The 15,288-nt window shown below is 36.4% G+C and overlaps 1 protein-coding gene across 1 annotated transcript; it reads left to right on the top strand.

Annotated features, from left to right (window-relative positions):
• Positions 1–3,717: 3,717 nt before the first annotated feature.
• On the top strand, positions 3,718–15,058 carry Smp_085780 (hypothetical protein). The gene is made up of 5 exons (XM_018799349.1): positions 3,718–3,752; positions 8,559–8,786; positions 11,563–11,750; positions 13,068–13,219; positions 14,728–15,058. Exons 2-5 carry the CDS (start codon positions 8,586–8,588, stop codon positions 14,958–14,960), a joined length of 774 nt encoding a protein of 257 aa, XP_018651147.1. The 5' UTR covers positions 3,718–3,752; positions 8,559–8,585; the 3' UTR covers positions 14,961–15,058.
• The last annotated feature ends 230 nt before the right edge of the window (positions 15,059–15,288 follow it).

Raw genomic sequence — 15,288 nt, 5'->3', positions numbered from 1 at the left:
TTGATGATTGGGTTCAGATCGAGATCATGGGACGATATAAAACTATTAAAGGAAATCCGGTCCTCCAAAATGCAGCCGAGAAATTAAAGACTGATCACAGTGACAGATCATTTATCTATCATACAAACAAAAGGCGTGAAAGCTCAGAAACTCAAGTTCATTTCGAGCATGACATCAGATTGATAAAACAGCTACTAAATCAGCTAATGCATCAGGGTATCTCCGGAGTCACCTTGCTAAAGATTTACGGACTAGGTAGTCAAGCGAACTTAAAACAAAATCAACCCAGACTGCTCAAGGTGGTGTTTAAACCTCCCAATCAACAGGACCTAAATTACAGAATGTATACAAACTCAAGGGTTCAGGAATTTTTGTCTGTAAGGACTTGCCGCTCGCAGACAGTATAAAAAGACGAGAAGCCGAAATGGAATCGAAACTTTGGTTAGATGCTGGAGAAAAGAATCTGAAAGTTGTAGATTTTCGGGTTGTGAGACTTCGACAGCAAATGATGCAGAAGCGACTATGGGTGCAGCACGGGGTCATTTAAATATGCTTTGGATTTGTTACACAGGCTTGTTCAATAAGCGGTCGAAACTGGGTGTACAGATTGATTCGCCCAAGCCAGGTGTAATTGCAGCCACAAAAGCCTGGCTGACGCGGCCTATAGTTAGTATGGAACTTGATTCTGAAGGTTTTAGGTCAGTAAGAGTAGGTAGAATCTAGAAGCGTAAAGGACAAGTAGCTCTCTTCATCAGGAACACTATCCCATTTGCGTTATCAACAGTTTATCCCATGAGAGTGGGAAGTGTTGATTAGTTAGTTGCCGCTTGAAACGCAACGAACAAGAGCTGCTAATTGGTTTGATCTACCACAGTACAGACTGTCAGGTGAATGAGGTGTCTTTAGACGGTCCCAATAATTGCTCACAAAGTGGTCGGTGTCTAATCCTTAATGAACTCACGGCAGACTTAAAAATCTGATACTGGATTGTCAAAAAATCCTTCGGACAGAAACTAATCGACACATTTATCAGAAGTGTCCTAGTGAGACATATGAAAGAAGCAACTAGGTACGACCTGGGCGTTGAATCATTCTTGCTAGATCTCATATTGATCCTGTATGAAGATGGCGTCACGAATTTCAACTCTCCACCTCCCTAGGTGAAAGTGATCAGGTAGTTCCAACCTCTGACTTCCATAAAATAATAATAATAAGAGTGTCAAGAGCGAGCACGCATCAGCCGACACCAGATCTAACGTCTGGAAAGCAAATATACAAGATATTATACACTCAGCATCATTAGTAGATTGTACATTAGAGCCAGAGTCCTTAATTGAAACAGGTCGTGGTACATTTCGAAATTTATACTTGAAAGCCACTGAAACCCACATCTCTTGTACTACATCAAGGGGTACTAGAAACTCTCCACCATAGTTCAGTGGTAGATTATCATCCTTCTCAGTAAGAGGAGAAGTGTGTGGGAAACACCTAGGTTACTGGGTACTGATGAGACAAAGTCTCAATATCGAGTAGCTCGTAATACTTGTGCCTCGACCCTCTGTAAGTCTAGGAGGTTGTACGAAGAAAAAGTTGTTAAGGAATCTTTAGAATACTCTAAAATATTCCAACACTATGGGGAGATAGTAATGCTTCATCATTAGTGTAGGACCACTGTTATGTCTGTCAATGTTATATCTATGGAATGTTGAACTGACTTGTGCTTGACACTGAAATCCAGAACCAGGCAATGCATCAGAAGAACACAAAAACTGGTGATATAGATTTACTTGACCCCGGAAATAAATTGAACCGATACACAAATACAATTGTTTATACATTACATTTACACTTGATAACAGTTATCACGCAATGGGGAAATGCATAGAATCACTACATGCTATGAATTTTGCAGTAAATTAATGAAAGGAATATTATGGCGAATGAACATTACACTGAAATGAATCAATGTTATACTGAAAAAAGCGATAACACAGAAACCAAAACAACTGTTAAATCACTTTAGCAATGTACACACCATAGAAATACCCTTCCCGTTAGTCCATACAAATCTTTTCCCCCCACACACACTGGACAACTTGACCATTAAAGAACTCGATGTATTTTGTCTGCTAAATAAGCTTGATATAGGCACATCTACGGGACCCGATGAACTGCATACTAGGTTGCTAAAAGAAGTAGCTAACTTCGTTGCAAACCCCTTAAGGATATGTGTTTAATCTATCTGTACCAAAAGACTCGAAGAACGTCATGATATGTCTTGTCTTAAAAACAGGTGCGAAACATAAGCCTGAGAACTACCGACCCGTTAGCTTAACTAGCGTGATTGTTGGAATTTTAGAAAAGATTATTTGGAATGAGCTGTTTAATTATTTCTATGAAAACTGAATCCTTTCGGAAAAGCAGCATGGTTTTAGAATAGGTTATTCCTGTCTCACTAACTTAATAATGGCTTTTGAAAGCTGGTGAGCTCTTCAAGTCCGAAAGCTACATATAGACGTAGCCTACATTGACTTCAGCAAAGCTTTTGACAAAGTTACTCACAACCGGCCGTTATATAAGTCAATAAATATCGGGGTTGGAGGCAATCTATTGATGTGGATAGAAAACTTCTTAACTGGGCGTCAACAAAGAGAACGAGTGAACTCCAAGTTGTATAGCTAGAAAACTGTGCCTAGCTGAGTGCCTCAGGGTAAAGTTTTAGGGCCATTGTTATTCCTCGTATATGTAAATGACCTTCCTCGTTTTCTGTCATCATCGGTCTTGCTATATGCTGACGATATCAAAATATGAAGGTCGATAAGAGGTTAGGGTAATAGACTAGAACTTCAAAATGACCTGGAGACATTATCTGAGTGGTTCCAAACTTGACCGTTACCGATAAGCACTTTCAAGTGTATTGTGATGCATATCGGTCATCAAGGTACAGATACCTACGTGATGAGTAACACTGAAAAATAACCACAAAAGGTTTTAGAACTCTATGATCAATATGTAGGGCCTTTATTCATGTCGACTTTAAGACCTTTTTGACTTTGTACACAGTATTCGTGCATCCTAGACTTGAGTACTGCAAACAAGCGGCTATCCACTGCTTAGAAAAGACAGTGAACCTTTGGAAAAGGCTCAGAGAACAACAAGAAAGCTGATTCCCGGAATAGCGAAGCTCCCGTATAAAGCTCGATTGGCTAAACTAAACCTATTCCCATTTTCATATCGATCACAATTTTCAGATTACTTAGTGATAAATTTGTACCTGACATGCCCTCATTTACTTATCTTCGAAAACAGAGAATTTACGGAGACACTCCAAAAAAGTTCATAAGCCGAGAACAAATTACTTGTCGGCAGACTATCAACTTTCCCATCGAATCATAAACGAGTGGAATTCATTACCTCAACACGTGTTTGAAGCTCCATCTATCGACTCTTTCAAAAGAAAGTCGGATCAACTGAAGGACCATCGTCGCCAGAACTAACACAGGCCGATAAGCCTCTTGTCCTTAACAAAGTGAAACGAAAACTCAGGATGGAATGTAGCACAGATTCACGAATGATATTCGTAACTTTACTTGTTCCACATAACTAACAATGAGTGTCGGTAACCAGTGCTTTAAAACACGAGAGCTAGTCAAATTGTCTTTTTCACCCAATTTAGTACCATGTGGACCATTTGTGCAAGTTCCTTGAAAATTGAGTACAGACGACAAGTCAAGTTTCTGCGTTACTTAAAGGTAACCAGTAGTTGGTGGGTCTTATACATCAAACTCCTCTAATTTGTATTCATTTCCACGTGAAAGACTTGAAAATTGTTAGCTGAAGCCTTATTGTCTCCTTTTTGCCCTGATAAAAAATAACAGGCTATGTTATATAAGTGATTTCTGTCTCTTCTAAAATAACAGTTAACTAGAAACGTGATTCAAAGGATATCTGCATCTTCTTCAGAGTATTCTTACAACCACTTGTGATTATCTCCGATTCGACTTGACTGGCCTTTCACGAAATTCTCAAAACTCTTCTTCTTGTATTCAGAAACTGACGTTCAATTTTGACTAGGTGTTTAGTCGGTTGGTTTTATATGGATAGGATACAATGCATCCTTTCCTATCCTTCACCGAAGCCCCACCTTTTGGGGTAAAACACTGCACACAAATTAAGCTTAAAGCTCTGTCAAAAGTAGGAATAATAGTGTCTGTTTAAACGTAGTCATAGGTGCTCTTCTTGACAGTGGCGTTCGCATAAAAAACTGGCAATCTGAAATAATCTGGACCGCACTGACCTATTTGAGCATTGCTCATATAAATATATATATTGCACTACTCAATATATTCAAACCGTGTCGTTTCTCACGCGATTCTCTAGGTTCTGTCGTTAAAAGTTGAAACACTGACTCCAAACATGTTGCTAACGAGCGTTCTTAGTAACGGCTCATATAAAATTTAGAGTAGTTTAAAATACGGTACTTTCTAGGTTGCCATGGACTTTTACTAGCAGAAATACTGGGTCTCAGGGTTTAGTGAGTTTTGCAACTGGTATTGCTGTAAAAATTCACTTCTGCTTTGAGGACGTTTTATTGTTATTCATCCTAAAACCTGTTTACGGCAGAATGAAAAGGTGTAAATGACGTAATCGCTTCTTGTATAAATAAGTTAGAAAGTTTTCCGCTCTCGTTGTTCATTTCTTAACTCTGTTTCAAGATGTCTACTTCGTACATAAACCATAGATTCAGTTTGTACACTACATAGCGGGCTCAGTCTTATTTATTAGAAAGATTCCGAAACGTCACAGGCATGGAAAAAATTGCTCAGACTAAAAAAGTAGAATTTTCTTGCAGCTATAAATTTATTTAAATTTTTGGTACAACAGAGTGACTTTAGACAGCTGTTGAAAGCCAGGAAGCATTGGGTGGCTGTTTCATCTTAGTGTACGATGACACCACTAGCAGTCGAACCCAAAACCCTTAGACCTTGCAGCGACTGTTTAACCTTCTGACCACTGTTTCAGAGTCCAGTGGTTTGTATGGCTGTGATACTGGCCGGGTGCCCGCAAATGCTTCGGCACGGCTGAGGGTGGAAGGAGTCCGCTCTCCCTCTCAAAATGTTCTCACATAGTCACGTGCATACAACCACTGCCAGGGTAGTCCTACCTATTGCCTTCCTGTGGCAGGTGGTCTTCTTAGGGAGCCACACCCAGGGCCTTTGACTTAAAAGTCTAATCGACAAGGCAGTGGAGCAACGTAAGGAGATGCAGTCCCATGGTAGCCGGTGACCAGAGATTGGTTCACACACCATTTATTCCTTCAGGACTCTACAGCCCATGTTCACTGTTGGTTTGAAATCAGGATATTCTAACTCCCCTAGGTGGACCCTCCATATCCACCGAGCCAGTCAAAGCGCCGGACATTCGCTTTTCTTCCTGTCAAATTTGCAAACAGCAGTAATGCCGTGAGAAGGCAGTGAGTAAAACTCCCCTGACAGTGGTTGTATGCACGTGGCCACTTGAGAGCGTTTCGAGAGGAAGAGCAGACTCCCCAACCTCGGCCGTCCCCTGGGTCTAACTTCAGAATCCCTAACTCGATAGTTCTAATATACACAAGTAACTCTTCAAAGGCCTCTTTGGTCGGATATTAGTGAGGTATTTACTATTTCCAAAATCCATGTCCCACACCCGCAAAGTAGAACGAAGCGAACTGTTGAGCAGTGTACTCGTCTTTCAGTTATCAGACGAGTGTCTTACCTAAGCCACGGGTGACGCGAGTTGTAAAAAGTTTACCATGCTTTCTGGATTCGTGCCAAAATTTCGGCAGACGCCAACCCACTAGGGTTAATGATGCTCCCAAGATAAGTGAAGTGATCAACACAATTGTCTCGCATCCTATCGTTAATTCAGGCGTTGATACATACCAGTTCTGAAGCAACATTTTTCATTTGAAGGGGTTGGGACGTACCCCAAACATGCCAGGATTGTTGTTTGAGGTTATCAGGAGTATCTGTCTTCACTGAACAAAACTATATCATCTGCACCAGCAGGAGACTTTTATGGTAGAAGATCGATTCCTGATAAGTCAAGCGATAGGTATAATCTCTTAAAGAATTTTAATGACGAAGTTAGGTAAAATTGGGAGAAGCAGGTGACTATGACAAACACAATTTTAATTTATCAGCTTCGATAATTCACCGTAAGCTTTGACTCAACCAGTAGTTTTCGACTGGAGAACCTGTACATAGTTAATATTTTTTTAGTACATCTTTTAATGATGTTGCCACAAAACCTGTCGATCTTAGGAGTCGAACGGTACATTAACGTCGAGAAATGCAACTTTTGCTGGGAGTTGGTAAATATCTGTCCCACAACTTGACGAATGAAGGAATACTTAGTCGATACATTCTCACACAAGTCTTAAACTAGCGTGATTTTCCCAGATTTGATCTTCACGAGCCCCAATTAAGCGTTGAATAATTATTGTGGCTGAAAATTCGGAAACTAGATTAGTCAAACTGATTGCTTCGTGATTATTACGAGATTTTCACTTTTGAATGGACTGGAACGATCAACGACTGAAACCAGTCATATGATGTCCCAGTCAATCCAATAACCAGAACTGAACCATCATCCTCAAATATTCCTGAAAGTAATCCATCAGGGCTTTTAGCTCCCCCTCTCTTTAGGTTAGCTGTGACTTTTTCAACCTCATCAAGAGTCGGGTGCTTTTGTTGACATCCCATTCTAGTGGCTTTGTAACAGTAGGCTACTGAAGAGTAACTGAAAAACAGTCAAGCTGTTCTAAGCGTTTTACTCATAGTTACAATCTCCCGAACTTAGTGGATCACCGTCTCATCTTCTTTCTAAACAGTCTCGCCAACTCCCGAAGTGTCAATGCCTGTTTTTTGTAGACTTGTCTACTTTTTTCATTGCTTTTATTCTCACGGTCATTACGTAGACTTCTTCAATATGTTTAAGTTAATTTTGCTCCTTATCGTATTCCGAGTTTGATGGGATAATTTTTGGACCACCTATCAATTCTGTAGACACTAACAAAATGCACTGTTCTGACCACCTTAAGTAACAATACAACCATGTTTGGGATACGGTTCTCTCTCTGCAGATGTAAAATGTTACTTCAGGATTGGGCTGCCTCATCGCCCGAATTAGTGATAGGGGGTGAACCAGTTGAACACATTAACCGTTTCACTTTGGTAGTCTCATCAGCATTGAGGGGCTGGTGTTTGACGAAATCTCGGCAAGGATTCAGAAGGCTCGATTGGCTTTCGCCAACTTGTATCACTTGCGCGCGTAGGCGAGATATCCGTCTCCCAACCAAAAAGCAAGTTTACTATGCAGCAGTTCACTTTGTTCTACTTTATGGATGTGAAACGTGACCATTAAGAGTAGAGGATATTCGTAGGTTACTGGTATTCGACCATAGGTGTCTACGAAGCATTGCTCGTGTATTTTGAGATCACAGAGCAATCAATCCCTGGGTTAGGGATAAAGTACTAGGTAAAGATAAGAAATTGACTTATGAGGTAGTAAATCCTCATCAACTGAAGTGGTTGGGGTATGTGTTACGTATGCCCAACCACCGCCTACCCCGACGGGCAGTTTTCTGATGTAGGAGTTGGTCGGAAGAAATCTAGGGGCGACCAAACAAAAACAGCATCAGTCCATGGAGACATTGACTATTGGACTGAATCATGGTAATAGTTATAGGATACCTGGTTGGGGTTCGCGTGATTATCATGACCAATTGTTAGAGACTTTAAATGACAGCTCAAAATCGTTTGCAATATCGCAAGTGCATCCATTCTTTGTCTTCCTCCAAATTCTGAGATTCTAAACTCATAATTTTCCGTCTTTATTTCACTAGTTTATACTTTGTTTTCGAGTAGTATTTTCGTTGTTTAACCTTTCTTATTGCCACTGATACTGTTACTATCTCTACTATTGTTGGATTTGGCCCGACATCTCTTCGTGCTAAATGGGTATCGCAACTAGAACAAATGTACATGCGTACAGGTCCTTAGTTGTAACTGGTTGAAATTCACTGATTTTTCATAACCTTTCATGTGATTTTTCATAGGTTGGTTTCCTACCGGAAAATTCATCGATTTTGTTTCAGTTCCTCAACACTGATAGTATCATTTTCTCATGATTTCTCCCTCTTTATGTTAATGTGGACTCTGACAAATGGTTCTTTTGTTTTTCTATTTCATAATTCAAACTTGCTTTATATTCCTTAAACAGAACTGTGTTATCGATTAGCCTATTTGGGAAAAATGACTTTCTAAAGGATTGCTGTTGAGTGATTTTAATTTCATCTTTTGATTATTCAATATTTATCTCGTAAAGGGCCTACACACACCATCAACTTATAAAGCAGTAATGCTGAGAATTTGCGATCACGAATAAGTCCACTTTATTATCCTAAAAGCGAATCGATAAGTTGTACATGTATTCGATTTACCTTTCTGATCAAGTGATGTGTACCTAGGAATAGCTTGTGTCACTTTAATTTTGCTTTTTTAAACTATTTTTTCCAGATAACTAAATTTTTTAATGCACAAACAATGAATCAGCTACCAATTTTTCATCACATCAGGTTTTGTTTACTCGGTCGCACAGGACAGTCGGTCAGGTTTCGCTATGTTCCTGATCCGGGTACACTTGAACAGCGTTTATTTCGAGAGGTCACAAAGCCCGTTATACCACTTATTAATGTGCATCCAGTCGAACAGCGTCTGCGCAGACAAGAAGAAAATCGACTGCGTGTAAGCGATTACAAGTTTTTCTTATGACACTGAATTTAGAAACTTTGAGTTATGTACTTTTTCATCGGTGACTTGCAGAAAAATATTAATTCGTATGGTGGATGTACACTACGTCGCTTTTTGGAAGCTTAGTTAGCCTTTCTTTCTACTTACCTTCTTTATCTCTATGCAATAGTAAACGTTTGGGTTAGTCTTTAACCGTGTCTGTTGATAGTTGATACTCATTTATTTAGTCCGAGATACACCACAAACTCGAAATCTAATTCCGGACAGCTAAGTTGTTTTTAATAGTCACGAATGATACCTCGAAATATTCTAGATTATTTATACACTTAAGCAATCCTTATATAACGACGGGAAGCGACTGACTATTGTAATGTGTTCAAAGATGTATTTTTAACTAATATTTTAGTCACTGAATTTAAAATTACAACCCAGGGTTCAAATATCCCTTCTGATTTAGAATTGCTAGTTATATACCATTCATCATTAACATGATAAACAGCTGATACCTCTCACGACACGGTTTTTATGTTTCATGAACTGAAACATTTTAAAATGTTTATGACATTCCTCTCTCCCTCTATGTGTGTGTTTGAGCATAACTCTGACATCCTAAGTGTTGTTCTTTAGGTTTCCCTATTATTCAATATGTAGTTTGATTTGAATTTGTGTTTGTCTTTTATCTCCGGAGGATCGATATTTTCAATTTCATCGGTTTTCTTAACTGGAAATTTTCATCTTTAGTTTTTCATTATCACTGTAACTACTGTTATATCAACTCACATAATATACATCTTGTTAACTTCTCACTGGACTGATGTTGTGTAATTACCGAGGTTGACGTATATTTCTGTCAGGTCCTATGTTGTTTATAACCAACTAACAAATTGTTATTTCTGTTGATAGTTACACACCCGACAGTCGATATGTCATATATCCTTAGCTGCTCTTATTTATAAAGTTATCTGGGTTAATCTGACTAAAGACTTATTCTCTTTTTTGATTCATATAAATGTAATAAACGCTTTCAAATATGGAGACCTTTTTCTGGATTATTTCTCACTCTTTTTTACATTTCTCACTTATAATTGGGGTAATTTGAAGCAGCACATCATATTACAAAATTTTAACTTAATTCGACGATCTGAATTGTAAATACCTACTTGGATTGTTCATCATATGTTACATTTTTCACTATCATATTTGTCATGCACATAAATAGAGACAAAGTGAAACCTAGCACAAATATTAATCGGGAACCAATCAGGAACCAAAGAAATATGGTAAATTAAATTATTCAGGGAATAAAACGTATTCGATAAAAAGATGTCCAACTAAATATAAAGTCTATTTGTGTATGCTGCACTGCTGTTACTTTGAAACCGGGTCATTACAGGTCTGCATTTCTTTTCTGAGGTTGTCTTGTGTTCATCTTCGAGGAAAACTATTTCTCCATACATACCTCGGATCAATCGAGACCTCATGGATTAATATCATGTGTCAATCTTATCCAATCTTATCCATTGGATAACACAGGTCTGATTTTTCTTCCTTATTCAGTTGATCTCACCTAATATTTTACTCCTAGTGTCTCAGCACTTATCAAAGATTTTTAACCGTTGGGTGTTTTCCACACTCAATGACCGCATTCCTTAGTTGTTAGATTGGACTACTGAACGATAAATTATTCGTTTTCAAGCGCATTCAAATATTCTGTCTTTATCACAAATAGTGTAACTTGACAAATTAAGCGATTTTGTTATTCACTAGCTTATTCGAAGCTGATAGAATTTTCAAATCACTCATAATCACTGGTCACATAATTTTTACAACTTACCAATTCTACAAACAGCTTGTAGTTTCCTGTCTGGGAATTTTAACACACCTTGCCAACATTTACTAGACATCGATGATACTATTTGTTTATAGAGTAATATCTTGAGTACTTAATAATTTTCCTGTTATAAGTTGTATAGGACCATTAGCGTGAGAAGTCTGTGCAGTTGTTTGTTCTCAAATCAGGATAAAAGTAATAGAGTTTTGGATTTAAAAGCCCTAGCATGAGTGTTTATCAGCAGTAGTTACTACTTCAAATCAACACAAGTTAAAATCAATGAGATACACAACAAAATAGTCAAATTGAACGTAGTATCCACAGCTGTAGAGTTAATATCGAAAATATGGTTTACAAGTAATGAATAAATTTTAAAAAAGGCTCTACTTAAATATTACTATTCAAAGAAGAGTTTGTCTTAAAGTTTCATCTAAATCAAAATTCTCAGTGTTTGTTATGGCTGTTTACTTTTTTTCATTTTTATTTGTAATCTTTGGTGTTCTTCTAGAGGCGATACTTTCTTCTTTTAGGCTTTTAGGGATTGACCTCCTACCTATAAACCCATTTATCATGTATAGTAGTATTGTTTTATATTCTATATCAATATCTCTTGTTTTGTCATGTAATAATGAGGTTTGTTCCCAGTTTGTCTAGTTCTGCCAGTGATGGAATAATGACTTTAAAGTTTAAGGGATTTGACTTCTGATCATCAGGTTGTAGATTAGAATCCTGTCTTACTTATTTGTAATTAAACAGTCTTGAGTTGCATCGTTACTTCCTTCACACATTCGATATGCGATTTGAAGCTAAGCACATGGCCATATGATTGATCAATAGGTGACATTAGTGAAATTGGTACACTTGTGTTCTCAATTCTAAGCACTTTTCAAATACTAATCTCAGTTTATTATCATTGTCATTAAATTTACTTTTGTTTAGCAAGAAAATAATCCATATCGAAGTTTTCTGATTGAGAAAGCTAAAGAGGATTTTTTGAAGCCTATGAATAATAATATGGTACTAGTATTTCAACAGCTGTATCATAAAGCTCGTGAAATGGTGCCTGTAAAAAATAAATTACTTTTAAAGGATATGCATTTCAAAGGATTTCCATTATCTATTTTAAGGTGAGTTCTGTTTTTATTTATGTCTATTCTTATTTTCCACTATTTGTAATTGTCTGTTGGTTTTAACAAAGGGAATATAAAGAACTAGTCAATAAAAATTCATAGGGGTAAATTCTTAGTTAGCCTAATGTTTAACACTAATTATCTCATATCCCTGTTATTGAACTTATGTATCGTAATTAATGTTTAGCCAGTGTTTTCATTAATTTGCCACAACAGTTTAATATTGCAGTATATGTTCTTCTGGTGTTAGATGTTTACAAGAAATTTTAATGGATATCGGATGTTGCTTTCATGTTCGTCAATATTCTCAAGGGTGAAGCTACCTGTTTCTGTCATCTAGATATTTCAACACTTATCTAATTTAGTGTGTGATAAGACATCATTATGGTTAATTAATCGCACAACCTAATCCGAGGTGCATTTATGAAGTGTACAACCTTTCGCTGTAAAGGTTACAAAGGGCGTAATCAGAAATATCGTGGTTGCTGACAATATGCAGCGAAAAGAATGTACATTATTCAGATGTCGATTGACCGGACTGCTAACTTCCAACTGGCGATCACTCAATACTTATCGTCAGGATCGACGAAGGAGTAAGAAACGGAGATTCGTTGAAATACTTTGTGCTGAGAATCCTATATTGTGCCAAAAATATAATATTGAATAAAGATAATAATAATAAAACAAGGAAATAAAAGTCTACACCCTTTTTGGATGTAAGCTGCTTCAGCCTCAGTAGATAGATACATACTAGGGATATTAACCGGTTGTCAAATCTATATTGATTGAAAATGTTTTTGAAGTTGTGACCTAATATTTGGACATTAAAAAGTTTAAAATGTATTTATTTCTCTGCCTTACCTGGCTATTCTAGTGTTATTGATTCAAGATTATTTGTCAAGTTGTTCTCGTGACTAACCAACCAGTCAATACAGTTTAAGCATTAAACTGAACAACTCACTTGCAGCTTGTGTTGTATTTTCGTTTCTCATGTAAACATTAAATATACTACCCTGCAGAATCCATGTGGTTTTCAGTTTCTATATATTCCTGACTGATACAACGCTTGTATGAACACGTCCTTAATTGTTTCAGCTGATGAATAAAATCATGCCTCATAGTTTAAAGTATTGATTCTTATCTTGATATAAACCTTGTTCTTTGTTATCATCTTGATACAATTCATCAGTCGATTAGTACCATCTTACTTAATATACTTATCAGTAGGTTGCAACACATTGCAAAGCTTAATAAATTAACATCAATAATCGTTTTTTTATCACTTACTCATTTTTTTTCTGGCTTTTTTTATAGAGAAGCTTCTAAAGGAACTCGTTATGAAATGTTTACACGCTATATGCTTCATTCAAATATTCCTAATGCGTATCTGTTTTCTGAGCCTACTCCTGAAAAATGTCGTTATGCAATAAACATAACCAAAAAAGCTCATTTTCTCCTTTTGCTTGGTAGGTAAAAGAAAGTCTTGTCATTTAACTGATTAAATTTTATACTGCAATCAAGTAGTATAGATACTTATGTGTTGAGAGCCTCCACTTTTGTGTTGATTAGAGTTATGACAATGCTAACTAATGCCACTGTCGTGCTGAGTCTTACATTATTTTTATTCGTCTGTATTCTCATGTCATACACCCTAAACTTTGCCTTGATACTCACCTTCTGACTTCGATTTCAAAAAAAAGATGACGTTATTAGTCCTTTTATGAAACATTACTAAGAAAGTAAGTAATATAAAATAATAGTGGTCAAGTATTTATGAAAAAACATTCGGGGGAGTTATGGTTGCTATTGCATTCAATTTTTTATCTCAAGTGATTAGACAAAAATACTATGGAGCAATTCTCCACATCCAGAATTCTTTTTTATTTCTGAATTCTGCTTCCCGAGCGATCATAATTATTTAATTATCCTACTAATTGCTAGTATAGCGTAAGTGTCCTATATTTCACAGTACTACCCTATCCGTTTTTAAGGAAACCAAGGAATATGATTTATAGGAGTTGGTTGGATTTTGTATTTATAAGATGTTTTTAAATTGTTGTATATGATTTGCCAATTCTATAACTGCTACTGTTGTTGTAATAAACGAAGACTTGAGTGCGGTAAAGCAATTCTTATTATGCCAAATCACACACTGTATTTGTAAAATATGAAAACAATACATTAAATACACTATTTAGCCATCTTTCCTGAGTTGTCCCTTACAAACTCCATTCTTTCATCCATATTGTTATTCTGATTGCTTTCTGTTTTCTTTCTCTTCTCTTCATTTTCCTTTTCTGTCTGTCAGAATTCTACTTTCAATTACTGATACACACTACTTAGACCTGTCCGTACAAGAAGTACACACCACATTGTGATTAGCTGCACACAAATTTAATTTGTACTTCACGATATGGATTCAGTAGTATTTGTTTTATAAAAGCAGTAATGATACTACCTTTTAAATACTACAATTTGGATTGATCAGTATTGAAAATTAAGTTTATTTGCTTTAATTTACTTTTTCCTGAAGTAGTCCATAAGCTAATAAACTAACCATATTGTTTGTTTCATTTAGAGTTACGTTGTTCACTAAAAGTGATATGAGTTGGCTGATAGTCAGTCATTGAACATACAAAATATCCATAACACTAAAGAGATATTCATTTAGTTAGAGTTTGTTTGAACATATAATTTTTCTCAATAGTTCAGAGATGTAGTGATCCAACTTACCGGTTTGAGATGTGTTACGGTTGGAAAACACTGACGGTCATATTGTAACAATTTATGTTACTTGAAAAGCTAGCAAAATTAATGTAAATGTGGTTAAGGTCAGTTTCTTCCACATCTATTCATAACTGTACGTGGTCCATCTTTTGGTTTCCTTATCGTTGTAATATTTCAAATTTTAAACAAAATTATAAAAATCTAAATCAATTCAACATCTTCATTTTTTGTATGCATTTTATTTTAGGCGGTATTGTTGATTATAGGATCATGACTGTACAACAACTGAATGAGTTTGCTACATTGTCATCTCAAGGCTTAGATGGTGCACGTAGTCATTTGGTGATGTTATTAGAGCAAAATAGAGGCGAACAAATTGTACAAGACTTAAACTATCATCAGTCTTTCATTGTTAATGGATTAAAAAATTTGTCTGATGAAATGAAAAATAGTAACGAGTCATCTTCATCTGATTCATGAGTTATGACTATTTCAAATTTTTAGTTAACCCTTTTGTAAATATTTCGAGTGGATATTGTTAATTATTGTAAATATAAACAACATTTTATGCATCAGTCACTTTTAATTCATATAATCTTATTTGCTTAAAACTTTGCTACTTTTTATTATCATAAATAATTTATTAAAGCTGTTATATTCGGCAATATCCTTGTTAATCGATAAACTTAAAGCTGTGGTTTATTCGTTCAATCACTCAAATTGCAATCAACAACTCACCACTTTTAATCACTAAAACCTATAACGGTTTTGATAGGTCGATAGTATTGGTGACCCTAACACAAAACAC

The sequence above is a fragment of the Schistosoma mansoni genome, chromosome 3 (assembly GCF_000237925.1).
Source record: "Schistosoma mansoni strain Puerto Rico chromosome 3, complete genome".
Classification (NCBI taxonomy): Eukaryota; Metazoa; Platyhelminthes; class Trematoda; order Strigeidida; family Schistosomatidae; genus Schistosoma; species Schistosoma mansoni.
Note: the sequence above shows the minus strand (reverse complement) of the source record. Positions and strands in the feature narration are given on the sequence as shown.